The sequence below is a fragment of the Saccopteryx bilineata genome, chromosome 8, assembly GCF_036850765.1.
Source record: "Saccopteryx bilineata isolate mSacBil1 chromosome 8, mSacBil1_pri_phased_curated, whole genome shotgun sequence".
Classification (NCBI taxonomy): domain Eukaryota; kingdom Metazoa; phylum Chordata; class Mammalia; order Chiroptera; family Emballonuridae; genus Saccopteryx; species Saccopteryx bilineata.
In genome coordinates this window covers 58,870,257-58,884,596 of record NC_089497.1, presented here as the reverse complement: position 1 = coordinate 58,884,596, position 14,340 = coordinate 58,870,257, and the positions used below count along the sequence as shown (strand labels likewise).

The 14,340-nt window shown below is 41.8% G+C and overlaps 1 protein-coding gene across 1 annotated transcript in view; it reads right to left on the bottom strand.

Moving 5' to 3' along the window:
- LSG1 (large 60S subunit nuclear export GTPase 1) overlaps positions 1 to 8,972 on the bottom strand; it is a 40,207-nt gene extending 31,235 nt beyond the window's left edge. The window contains exons 1-2 of the mRNA XM_066241069.1: positions 8,810 to 8,972; positions 7,140 to 7,266 (exon numbers count right to left, since the gene is read on the bottom strand). Coding sequence (XP_066097166.1) covers positions 7,140 to 7,266; positions 8,810 to 8,908 — 226 coding nt within the window. The 5' untranslated portion in view covers positions 8,909 to 8,972. The remainder of the gene's footprint in view (positions 1 to 7,139; positions 7,267 to 8,809) is intronic.
- Between the last annotated feature and the right edge of the window lie 5,368 nt (positions 8,973 to 14,340).

Sequence of the window (14,340 nt, the reverse complement as noted above, 5' to 3'; positions counted from 1 at the left end):
GGTCAGATTATTTTTTTCTTTTTTCTTTTCAATTTTTCAATTACAGTTGACACACAATATACTAGTTTCAGGTTTGCAGCATAGTGACTAGACATTTATTTATCTTCTTTACTTTAAATTACAGCTGACATACATTACTGTGTAAGTTTCAGGCGTACACCCCAGTGATTTGGCATTACAGAACTTACCAAGTGATAATCCCGATATATTCCGCACCCATCTGACACCAGCTGTTACCAGAATATTACTGACTATATTCCTTATGCTATACTTGACAGCGAAGTATTACTATTTTGTAACAACCAATATGTACTTCTTAATCCCTTCATTTTTTCACTCATCCCTTCAACCCCTCTCTCATCTGACAATTGTCAAAATATTCTCTGTAGGTATGAGTCTCTTTCCACTTTTTTTTCTTTTTTTTAGATTCAATAGTTGATAGATATCTTTGCTGGGTAGGGTAATCTTAGTTGTAGGACCTTGATTTTCATCACTTTGAATTTATCTAGCAACTCCCTTCTGGGCTGTAGTTTCTGTTGAAAAACCAGCTGACAGTCTTATGGGAGCTCCTTTGCAGGCAGCTAATTGCTTTTCTCTTGCTGCTTTTAAGATTCTTTGTCTCTAACCTTTGGCATTTTAATTATGCTGTGTCTTGTGTGGGCCTCTTTGGATTCATCTTGTTTGGGATTCTCTGTGCTTCCTAGACTTGTATGTCTATTTCCTTCACCAGAATAGGGAAGTTTTCTATCATTCATTTTTCAAATAGATTTTCAATTTCTTGTTTTCTTTTTATTCTAGTGGCACCCTCATGATGCAAATGTTGGTATGCTTGAAGTTGTTCTAGAGGCTCTTTAAAATCTTTTTTTTTTTTAGATTTTTCTTTTTGCTGTTCTGATTGGCTGTGTTATGCTTCCTTTCTATTCCAAATTGCTGATTTGATTCTCGGCTTTATCACTATACTGTCGATTCCCTATATCAGGGGTCGGGAACCTACGGCTTGTAAGCCAGATGTGGCTCTTTTGATGGCTGCATCTGGCTTGCAGACAAATATTTAATAAAAAAAAATGTTAAAAATACAAAACATTCTCATGTATTACAATCCATTCATTTCCTACTGCCCATGTTCATGGTTGCGGGTGGCTGGAGCCAATCACAGCTGTCCTCTGGGACATCGAATTTTTATTGGATAATGCGTAATGTACACGGGTCATTGTATGGCTCTCACGGAATTACATTTTAAAATATGTGGCGTTCATGGCTCTCTCAGCCAAAAAGGTTCCCGACCCCTGCACTATATGCTAGTTTTCATTGTTAGTGTGTCCTTACTTTCTGACGGGTTCTTTTTTTATGCTGTTAAGGTTCTAAATTTATTGAGCATCCTTATAGCCAGTGTTTTGAACTGTGCCATCTAGTAGATTACTTGTCTCCATTCTGTTCTTCTCTTTATGGAACTTTATACTGTTCTTTCATTTGAGACATGTTTGTCTCATTTTGTGGGTTAAAAAAATTTTTTTTTAATTTATTGATTTTAGAAACAGAAAGGAGAGACACAGAGAGAGAAAACGCACTCATCAGTAGATTCCTGTATGTGCCCTGAGCAAAGAACAAAACTGCAACCGTGATGTGTGCGGATAATGTGCCAACCAACTGAACTATCCCGCCAGGGTTGTCTCCTCATTTTGGCAGCCTCCCTCCATTTATTTCTGTCTATTAGGCAGACTGCTAGGTGTCCCAAGCTTGGCAGTCTAATACAATATGTGATCTGTAGGGTCTAGTGGCACAACCTCTCCAATCACCCAGGCTGGGAACTCAGAGATGCATTAACACCCCTTGCCCATGAGGACTACATACAGCCTCCTGTTATAGTTGAGCCTTGATTGCTGTTGGCATATCAGTGGGAGGGACTTACCCTCTCAGGCCATCAGAGAAAAGACTGGCTATGACCACTGACCACCAACCTTTACCACCCATGGAGGATCAGCTGTACAGGAACCCACCCCACAGAGCAGGATTTCCTTCAGTGGAGCTCAGGTGCCCTCTGAGTCTGCCTCTTGAATGTGTTGCTTATGTAGGTGGTTGGGTCATGGTGTTTCAACATGGTCTGAAGCTGTCAACTGGAGAGACTGGCTCTGGGGCCCCCTGGCAGGTGCAGGCCAACATCAACCACTGCTTGTGTTTTGCATGGGGCCAGCCGGCAATAGCTACAAAGTGATCTGCAAATGGGTGCTGTGCCTAGAGGTGCCCAGGTGAGGCAAAGGTGAGGCCAAGCTGTGAACCACAGCTGGATGCCACTAGTGCTGGGCCTTGGGCCACTTAGCAAAAGGGGCTCACTGAGGCCAGATGCTGCTTGTGAGATTTTAGAAATATTTGAAGCATGAGCCAAAATAGGCCACTCATATGGAAAAGTCACTGAAACAACTTGGGGGGCCCAAAAGTTGTATAGGGCGAGGCCTCAGGGAATCACCAGGGTGGGGAAAACAGTGTTAGCCAGGTTAAGTCTCTGATATGGGCTGTGTGGTGGGAGAGCTCATTAAAGGAAAAATGGTCTCTGCCAGCACTTCTGTCTGGGAAGAAGCTGCCATTCCCAGCTCTGGTCCTGGTGCTGGACAATTCAGTTCTTTCTCATATGCTCCAGTGCTTTTGAAGCTGCTGCCTCAACACTGATGCTCAGAGACAGAGTTGGAGTTAATCTGTGTGTGTGGGTCCTTTAAGAGGAACTGCCTGTGATTCCAGCAGCCTCCTTCTCCCTCAGCTTCAAATCCCACTGGTTTTTTCAGCCAGAAGTTATGGGGACTTCCCTTCCAGGCACCTGAACCCGTGCTCCTAAGGGGGTACCTTTACAGCCGAGATATTACTCCCAATTTTTATGTGCTACACAGGAGTATGGCACCAGATCATTCCATGATTATGCCCCTCCTACTAGTCTCAGGATGACCTCTGTAATTCCCTAGCTGCAGGACTTCCAGTTAGCTCAATATCAGATGGTTCTGAATAATGGCTGTTGTCTACGGCCATACTACCCTGAACGCGCCCGATCTCGTCTGAATAATGGCTGTTCTGCAGTTCAGCTGTATTTTGATGTGGTTGTGTGATGAGGTGAGTACTATGTTTACTAACTCAGCCACCCTGACTAAAGTATCAGATTTTCTTTTTATAATGCAAATGGTTCCATACTAGATGCACTATCCTGCAGCATGGTCTTTTCATCTGACAACTGGTCTTGGAGACCCTTCCCATTAGTATGCAGAAATTTACTGCATTCTTTTTAACTTCCAAAGAGTATATTATGTATTACATAGCATCCCTATACCATATTTTATTTAGCCGTTTTCCCACCTATTGAACATTTAGGTTGTTTACAAGTAGTCTTTATTAAAACATAGCATCACCTGGGAATTTGTTAGAAATGCAAATTCTCAAAGGCTCACCCCACACTTACTGAATCTCCAGAAAAGTAGCACAGCAATCTGTATAACAAGTTTTCCAGGTCATTCAGATGTTCACTAAAATTTGAGAACCATTTCTCTAGCATAGCTACTAAAAAATGGAAATGCTGGGCACAGGATATGCATTTTAAAAATTTAATAGTTACTGCCAAATGAAATGTATTTTCAACCTCTCTCTCTGTAATGGCTCTCACCATAACCTATGTACATGCTAATATTAACCTTGATCTCTCTCTCTCTCTAACACACACACATATACACACTTTTGCCCTGCCATAGTCAAATACAGCAGTACCTTGACACAAGAGTTTAATGCGTTTCATGGCCAAGCTCTTGACTCAGTTTGCTCGTGTGTCAAATCAAATTTCCCCATTTAAATTAGTGGGAATTTAATTAATCCGTTCTGGCCCCCTAAAACCACACGGATTTTTTCTTTTATATTCTTTTAAATAAGAAAATGTACTTTATAAATAACAAATACATATATACATATGTAATAAGAGAATGTAAAGAAATAAACTGGATTATGAAATGTTATTAACCATCAAGGTCAGGCAAAGATGCTGGCAGAGGGAGGAGACTGGCAGAGGTTTGCATTTCCTGGGCTATAGCTTAACATAACTTACTCTCTACACACTTAACACTACATTTAATTGCAAAATTGACCTTACACACTATGTATGATAATGTATGTACATTTTATCAATTTACTCACTATACACTTAACACTACATTTATTGCAAAATTTAATTTACACACTACGTATGATATGTAACTTTATCAATAAACTTAACTGCTATTTTTTTTACTTTGCTTAATCATAACCATTTTCTTCACTGACTTTTGGCTTTGTTGCCACACTTTCCTCGCATTCACTTAAAGGCCGTTTCATCAAAAATCTTTCCATGGAAGTTTGTTTCTTCCTCCCTTTCAGAACGTTTCGATAATGTGTAAAGCAAGTGTTGTTACACAGCTCCAAGGCATGACCTGTTACAACTTTTTCTGGGTGTGTCTTCTCAATAAACTGTTTAATTTTTTCCCAATTCCCCAACATTTCCTTAATCTCACTTGTACTGATTACTTCTTCTACCTTGGGCTCCTCCCTGCTAATTTCCTGTAAAACCTCCACACGTTGCTGCTGCTGCTGTAACTCTTTCAATTCCTCCATTGTCAGATCCTTGCTGTGCTTCTCGACAAGGTCGTCAACATCTTCATTTACCTCTAGGCCCATGGACTTTCTGAGGGACACAATCTCCTCCACCACTGACACTTCAGGTTCGAATCCTTCAAAGTCCCTCTCGGTTTCAGTGAAAGCCTTTGCTGACTTCTCACCTGCGCCTGCTGCCTCACCATGCCCGATGAGGGAGCGAATGCCTGATCTTTTCTTGAAGTTATCAAACCATCCCCGACTGGCTTTGAATGACTCTTGTGATGCCTTGTCCACCGATGTTTCCAGTGTCTGCTTCACCAAATCACCGTAAATCTCTCGGGCCTTCTCACAGATAATGCTCTCAGTCACGGTATCTCCTGTGAGCTGCTTCTCCATCAACCAGACGAGCAATAACCTCTCCATCTCTTCATGGACAGAGGTCCGGAGCTTTGAAATAATCTTAATACCCCTGGCTGGCGTTATAGCCTTTAACGACTCCTTCTGCTTCAAAATTGTACATATTGTCGATGTACTGCGATCATATTCCTTCGCCAAGTCAGCAACACGCACACCTCGCTCATGTTTTTCGATGATTTCTTGCTTTAATTCCACAAACATCATCCTTCTCTTCTTCTCAGCATTGCCCTTGGCACTCATTTTCTTAGGACCCATGGTTAAAAGTTAAGATATTTGCCAAAAAACTGTTAATAGAGATGAAAACAAAGAACAAAGCAATAGCAATTCAATACAGATGCTCGCACGGCCAGATAAACATGTGAGCTGAATGACACAGCCTTGTGTAACCTGTGAAACCGAATGTTCAGCAGGCTATCTAGTGGAGGGTGGCGGAGGCTGTGATTCAAATATCCACTTGTGACTTAACGCAAAAAATCCCGCGAGTGACTGCTCGTCTCTCAAATTGCTCGTGATTTCAAGCGCTTGTGTCAAGGTACTACTGTACCTCAAAAGAATATGATGTACTCATCAACTCTATTTTCTTATTTCTACTCTTCCTTTCTCTCACCCCCAATTGTGGCTCTACCACTCCTTGTCCTTCTTCACTTACTCCACCCTCACCAATGTTTGGTTTATTCTAGCTCCCTAATAATATTGTTTCTGCTCTTTTCCTCACCATCCTACCATTACTATTTCATTTCTGACCTGCTTCTCTTGGACTAAAACAAATCTCCTAACTGATCTTCCTAAAATTTACAGTAATATTTTAATATATATATTAAATTATGTTTAATACTTGTTAATACCCCTCAAAGACTCCTTTAAAGCTCTTATTCTCGCCTGGACCTGGCCCTTGCCCACCTCCCAGTGTTTGCTTGTCCAACCCTGTCTCTGCACTTTAAGGATCAGTAAGGCCAAACTTCTAACCCTTTTCTGAACAATGGACGCTGCTGCTCACATCTTAGCTTGAGTCCTATGCCTGCCTGTGAGTATAACATCCTGTGTCATCTCACCTGTCCTTCTAACATCTACTTATCTTTTGAGAGTCAGCCCCAGGGTAAAACTTTCCCTGATCAGTCCTCGTCCTCTTTCCAATAGAAATGAACACTGCCTGACCTGTGGTGGTGCAGTAGAAAGTGTCGACCTGAATGCCGAGGTTGCCGGTTTAAAATCCTAGGCTTGCCTGGTCAAGGTACATATAGGAAGTAACTAATACAAGTTGATGTTTCCTGCTTCTCCCCCCTTTGTCTTTTTCTTCTCACCCCCCTCTAAAAATCAGTAAATAAAATCTAAAAAAAATAAATAAAAAATAACTAACTCCATCCTTTATGACCCTGTTCTCAGTTACAGACTTCTTTCATAGCACCTAAAACAAACTTTTGCAGAACCAAAATATGTGTTATTCAACATTGTACTCTCAATAGCCAGTTCAATACCTAAGAGTAGCTGAGGCTCAACAAGAGCATTTTGAACAAGTAAGTGAATTTGCTAAACAACTTAGTAACATTTACAAAGTAAGAGTAATAGAAATAATAGTTTATAATGTTATTTCTGTGCAGGTATTTTTCTGAGTGCTCAGAAACACATACAAGAAAACAAGGAAGAGAAATGACTAAAACAAGTTGCATGAATGGAAAACTTCACTGTAATGTGTTGACAAGTATTTTAAACTACAATTCAAATTGCCTAAATAATAGCAGCAGGCCCAGAATTTTGTTTCTAACAATGGTATCAGAAAACATTCTGGAAAAAGCTGGTATTGTTCACCATAATGTAGACTGGTCTTTTTCCTTAGAGAGATTGAATTTCTTGTACTTAATATGATACTGCATAAATTGTTTTTGTGGGTTTTGTTTTTCAGAGCTGAACTTTAAAACCATGGCACATTCTGTAGCTCACAGTTTAAGTAACACTGAACCTCTGACAATGTTTCTGGGATATATGCCTTTGGGTTAAAGACAGCTCATTTATGAGTTTAGCAGGGTCTGCAAAACAGTTCTTAGATTTCTGTGTATCTAGTCAGCAAAGATGGACCATGTGGTGGACATGTGACCAATGTCATGTGCACTCAACAATAAACAACTTACCAGCTACAAACTCTGTTCCTGCCAGTTCTGCAGTTGCAAGGAAGTCATCAAGGGAGCTCTGCTCAGTCACTGACTGAAGGTTAAGACGACCCCAATCATAGCCATCATTGAGTTCGCTTGTATGCAACTGTGAATAAACAGGGCAAAAAATACAGCTACTCTTTTTTGCTCAACATCTAAACAAACTCGAACTCCTCAAAGAACTAACTATTCTGTGATATTGAGTGTGAGGTCAGCACCTTTAGAGTCAATACTAATAATAGCTAACATTTAAACAAACACTTTCTTATGTCATGATCTGCCCTTTCCATTTATTATTTCATTTAATTTTCAAAATCTTTCAAATAAATTTTAATGTATCTCTATTTCGCTTGATGAGGAAACAGGCTTAAATAGATTACAAGTAAACTGCCTATAGTTGCAGCTAAGTAAGTGATAAGAGGTAGAATTTGAATATAGACTCTCTGGTCCTGGCAGCCACAGTTGGTCATTTTGATGGAGATTCTCAGTAAGTTTTATACAGTGACCCAAATGCTGTGATACACACAGGGATACAACTGTGTACTATTCAGTAGAGTAAAATGCTAACGAAAGAATCTTAAAGTTATCTTACAATATGTAAAACACCCTGATAGTCTAAATTTTTTTTTGTTAGTTTAAAAAAACTGCTAGTTGCCATCTATTTAACTGATTTCTAAATATAACCCAGAGTTTGATAAACACCATCCTAAGTACATTTTCAGTACATGTACAAATAAATGAAAAAAACTGAAGGTTAAAAGGTTTGCCCAACGCCATAAATCAGCAAAAATCAAAGTAAGCATTAGAATCCAGTTCTTTAGATATTTATTCAATTTTTGCACCACCTCCTAAAGGCTACATTAATAACAAGTTGCTTCAAAATCAATTGAAATGATCAGTAATCTTATGTCCAGAGTAACTTTGACCTGATGAATATTAATGAGTCCTGAATGCTGCTTATTATATGAATGGAAATCAGATGGCGATAGTGGGACATGGACAGTTAGCAGCAGGAATATCTCTGACTTTGGCAGATTCTCACTGAGAACTTACTGAGTCTCACATAACTAGGGCTATGAATGGTCAAAATAACAAGCTCAAGTCAAACTACTTCATTCATTTACCTAGGGTCCTAAAACTGTGACTGTTCTTAGGCCTGGGTAAATTTTAGGCCGGCCACATTCTAGAGATTTATTGTTCATCTTTGGGTGACACTACTAGGAAATAACAAAGGTGAAGTAGGAATTAGAGATACGTAATTCTAGCAGCAACCAGCCACTCTTGGAGGGTCAATTCTTTTGAACAAATTAATACAAAAAGAATTATTTCGTTTGTCTTTCTTGCTCATAACTTCCAAACGCTCTCCTGGCTTACAAAGACCAAACCATTATTCTGACATTAAGACCTTCAAGATCTCACACCAACCTCAACACAACAGTCCTATTTTTAAGCCTCCAGCTTTGTGTCATCCATCCTCCCTAGCAGGAGAACCTGTTTATCGGCCTTGCAGAAAGCTATATATTCATGCTTCAAAACCCTGCTTGGGCGCCACTTTCTCCTCAAAATTCCGTGTGGCCTTTGACCCCAGGATTTGCAATAGTCACACTCTTAACCAGGTAGAAAGGCTAAGATGACAACGTCTGTCTTACCCAGGAGTCGGTGTGACGGTGGCTACGGCTCCGCTGAGCCTGATGGCGAATAAGTGCCCGGCCGAGGGATCCAGCACCGGACACTTTCCGCCGGCCCATTGCAACACAGCAGCGATACGAACTTTCCCTGCCCAACGCGCACGTTTTCCTGTATTCAAGCGCTCGATCCCAGGAAGTGACGTATGAGCGAGCCCATGTAGTGAAGGCCGTGTTAAAAAAAGAAAGTAACTTAATCAAAGCTGCTTTATTATAACTCGAACTGTACATTATTATAGAAAATAAAGCTAAGAATTTTCTGGTAACTTACCTTTTTATTGCTATCTCTAATAACTTTTATAGAGTGGTTGAATCAAAGAATGGTACCTCCCATATCTGTGCGTCGGTCTTTAGCGTCCGGCGAGGAAGTAGGAGAGCTAAAAAACATGGCCACGTGTATTCGTGGTACTGACTCCTGGGCCCCTCTCCCCGTGGCTCTTTCCGTCAGGAGAAGATGTAGACTGCAGGGAAGGGCTTTTCTGAACCCGGCGCGGGGTGGCGCAGCTTCTTGGCTCTTGTTTTCAGCGGGTGTCCCGAGGTAGGGCGTCGCTGCTGAGTCCCAACAACTAAATAGCTCTTCGGTTTTTTTTTAGTCTTCCCGAGCTGTGAATTGGGGACAATAAAACCCTGACTGGTTTGGAAATAGGAATGGAAGGATGATTAATGTTTCCAGAGCTTGGCAAAACTGCTGGGAAGGCCAACAGGTTCTGACTGAAAAGCTTTATTTCAACTAGATTTTTCTCAACTCCGCAGGAAGTTGGCGCCCTTAACCGCCCGCCTGTTTAAGTGTCAACTATAATTTTAAAAAAAGTTTAAAAGTTCCACTGACAGTTGTATTAAAACTTTTCTAAATTAAAGGGAAAACAGTGAGGTAGCTCTGCTCTGTGGCCTGGGCTTTTGTTCCTGACTTTACCGTTAATGTCCTGCAATGTGAATATAAAAAGTCTGGTAGAGTGGTGTGGGTGCTGGGCATTTTACCTACGTTTTGTTAATGGGGGGACCACCTCAGTGTGAGGTTACCCCGAGGAAGCAGCTTGCTCAAGTCAGGTGGGACATGTGAGGTGTCAGGACACGTGAGGTGCCCCAGTCTCATCGGCTACCTCAGTGGACCACAACCTTTTTTGGGCCACGGACCAGTTTAATGTCAGAAAATATTTTCATGGACCGGCCTTTAGGGTGGGACGGATAAATGTATCACGTGACCGAGAGAAGCGTCAAGAGTGAGTCTTAGATGTAACGGAGGGAATCTGATCATTTAAAAAAAAATAAAACATCGTTCAGACTTAAATATAAATAAAACAGAAATAATGTAAGTTATTTATTCTTTCTCTGCGGACCGGTACCAAATGGCCCAGGGACAGTTACCCGTCCGCAGCCTGGGGGTTGGGGACCACTGAGCTACCTTATATGCTCTGGGGAAAGAGGCAGTGGTGGGATTCAAATAATTTAACAACTAGTTCCCAAAAGGTAGTTCATTATTTCATGCATTTAATACTTAAGAACAATAAAAGAGGTACACAAAACTAGATTGTTATGAGTTTTAAAATATTAATGAAAAATATTAAATAACACCTGACATAAAACAATAAAACTGTTATTTAAGATATTTCCAATGACAGTTTGTCACCCTCTGGTTGGCACTTTTTCTCTTTATGTTACATGTTTGTTTACTGAAGTAACAAATGCAAAGGAATTAAAATGCATTTCATCAAAGGTATAATGAGTTTTAGGAAATGAATAAATAAATATTACAAACATAGTTCTGTCAAATTCTTTTCACCTATGGATGATATGGACATTACTACAGGTGCTTAGAATACGCTCTTGCGCAGATGAATGTTAAGATAGCGAGGAATGTAAATTTGTGATTTCCCCCTTGGGCAGATGCGCAGGTGCCCACCTTAGAGAGAACCCTGATTATAAGTGCCACTTTAACAACCGGTTTGCCGAACTAAAAAAATTAGGTATCAGTCCTGCTGAGCTGGTGCAAACCGGCTGAATCTCATGACTAGAAATGGGAGAATAAGAGCTGTTAACATGTATTTCAGAACCTACTGCTTTTCAGACTTGAGTGTGCATGTGAATCCTCCTGGAAATCTCTGCAACATGCAGATGGATTAATAAGGTCTGGGATGGGGTCAGGAACTCTGTACTTCAAACAAACTCCCAGGTGATGCTAATGCTACAGGTCTGGTTCATGGGCTACACTTTGAGTAGCAAGATAAGTCTACTCCATTCTGATACAGATGACACTGACGTATACTGGCTACAAGTCAGTCATAGCAAGTTAAGGGCATGCAGAACAGGGACCATGTCATTTACCCATCTCTGGGTTGCCTGCCAAGCCCACTATGTACTATTCAATACATAGGCTTTGGAAAGGCAGTGGTCACAGATCAGCAAAGGAAGCACCAGAACATGGTTTCTCCATTTCTCAACTCAGAAAAAGTTTCTTTTTATATATATTACAAACAAACAAACAAACAAATAAAAAACAAACTTGAACATAATCTCCAGAAGTAAAATATGGAGAAGATCCAGAAGAGAATAAGCAAACAGTTCCTGGCATTCTCTTGTAGCATAGCAGTTAAAGATAAAACCAATTTATAAAGGTTAAATGACTTCTACATGCTAATGACAATAATGAGGACATGATATAAAGAAACCTGCCATCTCATTTCTAGAGCTCAGTCAGGAACATGGGTCTTCACCCTCCTTTCCTTTTCCAGATATTGTCACCGTGAGAGAGTTAGAAAAAGCAAACACTTTGGGGTGTTTTGTTTTTTGGTTTTTTTTTTTTTTTTTTTTTTTTTTTTTTTTTTTTTTCACAGAGAGAGAGAGGGACAGATAGGGACAGACAGACAGGAACAGAAAGGGATGAGAAACACCGATCATCAGTTTTTCATTGTGACACCTTAGTTGTTCATTGATTGCCCTCTCATATATGCCTTGACCGCGGGCCCACAGCAGACCAAGAAACCCCTTGCTTAAGCCAGCGACCTGGGGTCCAAGCTGGTGAGATTTACTCAAACCACATGAGCCCGCGCTCAAGCTGGTGACCTCAGGGTCTTGAACCTGGGCCCTCTGCATCCCAGTTCGACGCTCTATCCACTGTGCCACCGCCTGGTCAGGTCACTTTGGGTTTTTATAGTCATTCTCATGGGCTCCAAAAATATCTTGATCAAATAAAGTGGTAATTTAAACAAGACTGTGGGAAATCAAAAAGACACTGACATTGTTAAGATTAAAATAGCAGCAACTACTGTATTCTTAACTGACTAATATGTAAGTCATAAATAATTTTTTTTTTGTATCTTTCTGAAGTTGGAAATGGGGAGGCAGTCAGACTCCCGCATGCTCCCGACCAGGATCCACCCGGCATGCCCACCAGGGGACAATGCTCTGCCCATCTGGGGCGTTGCTCTGCCGCGACCAGAGCCATTCTAGCGCCTGAGGCAGAGGCCATGGAGCCATCCCCAGCGCTCGAGCCACCTTTGCCCCAGTGGAGACTCGGCTGCGGGAGAGGAAGAGAGAGATAGAGAGGAAAGAGAGGGGGAGGGGTGGAGAAGCAGATGGGTGCTTCTCCTGTGTGCCCTGGCCGGGAATCGAACCCAGGACTCCTGCACGCCAGGCCGACGCTCTACCACTGAGCCAACCGGCCAGGGCCAATAATTTTAATATTTCCCCTAGACTGTTCCTCAAATCTGCAATTGAAAAAGAACTAGCTGAGCCTCAGTTTTCTTATATAGTTATTGGGACTAACAATTCCTGTCCTGCAGAAGTAGCAAATGCAATAATGCTGTGAGATCATTGCTACTAGCTTGTGGGGTACCAGTTTTCACAGCTCAACTAAGTTTTCCCCAACAACTGGATGATGCAGGTGATAATCCAGACTTATTATTGACCCATGTTGAGGGATTATGATGCTAGTTCATTGAGAAGAGCAAGGAAGAAGGGAATTGAAGGTGCTGATGAGACAAGATAATGGGATCCATGTTCAGAGGAACGAAGTGAGAATGAGGAGGGGGAAGTGATGATGGTGACGGGTGGAGCAAGGCGGTGGCTGCTGCCCAAGTGAGGGGGTAGCAAAGATGAATCAGCGTAGGTCCCTGCCCTCCAGCTGTAGAAGTCATTCCACCCACACACTTCATTCAGGAAACAACAAAACCCAGCCAAACTCCTCTCAACACTTTGTCACGACAGTGAAAATGCTCATCTACTGGGCTTGTATCTGGAAGACTGCTTAGATCCTCCCAATTCCCGACATAGCTGACCCCCCTGCTGAAGCCAGAATTCTGTAAACGGTTGATCCCTGAAAGAGTTTGCATTGATTTCAGGATTGGAAGCCTCCTATCCAGCTTCCAAAAAGCAACACAGAGAGTGTTTCTCATTTACGATGTTGCATCATACTTGATTTACTATGGCTAAACAAATGTAGTTACAAGTCCTGCAACCCACACCTGGGAACAAACCTTGGAGTAACTTTCCACACTGTTGTGGCTCTGGGCTGTACATCAGTCCGGGGAAGGAGAAACGCTAGTGGGTGGAATTTCTGTTTTATCTTCCACCCCTTGGCCAAAAATGTGTCAGTGGCAGAAAAACTGTTCCAAGGCAAGATTGCAGTCCTGCCCCTCCCTTCTCCCACTCACCATCTTCCACAAAGACATTAAAGCAGTTTGCATAAGGCTGAGAGTTGTGAAAATAGAAGTCTGGCAGTCTCTGCAGAGCCACTGAATGAGTAAGGGAACTCCCTTTGATTATCTGTCATTCTCCATTCATCCCTATTGGATATGGGTGGATTCTCACACACGAGTGAGTTTCAATCATTCAGCAGCCTTTTTTTTTTAATGGTTATAAATATTGAGTCACTTCAATCAAACATTGATTGCCTCCTTGTGCAAGTCATTGTGTGTGCAATGAAAAGTGTAAAGGACTTCTTGCTTTGGTGATGGGGGCTACAAGGTCCTGTGCACACTGTATTTGAACCTATGAATTTCCCCCAATCCTTGCAGTTGCATGTGCAATATCAAGGGTCTTTTATTCAGAGACAAATTTGCGCTTATTTTTTTCCTAATAACAGTCAAGTGAGAAAGGGCGTTGTTATTGTTCTGAACTTTTAGTTGTAAATTTTGAGACTCAATAAAATCAAGCAAATTAAAAAAAGCAGAGGAGGCTAGAAGTAGAATTAATAATCACCAACTCTATTGGCCCTGGCCGATTGGCTCAGTGGTAGAGCGTCGGCCTGGAGTGCAGAAGTCCCGGGTTTGATTCCCGGCCAGGGCACACAGGAGAAGCGCCCATCTGCTTCTCCACCCCTCCCCCTCTCCTTCCTCTCTGTCTCTCTCTTCCCCTCCTGCAGCAGAGGCTCCATTGGAGCAAAGATGGCCCGGGCGCTGGGGATGGCTCCTTGGCCTCTGCCCCAGGCGCTAGAGTGGCTCTGGTCGCGACAGAGCGACGCCCTGGAGGGGCAGAGCATCGCCCCCTGGTGGGCAGAG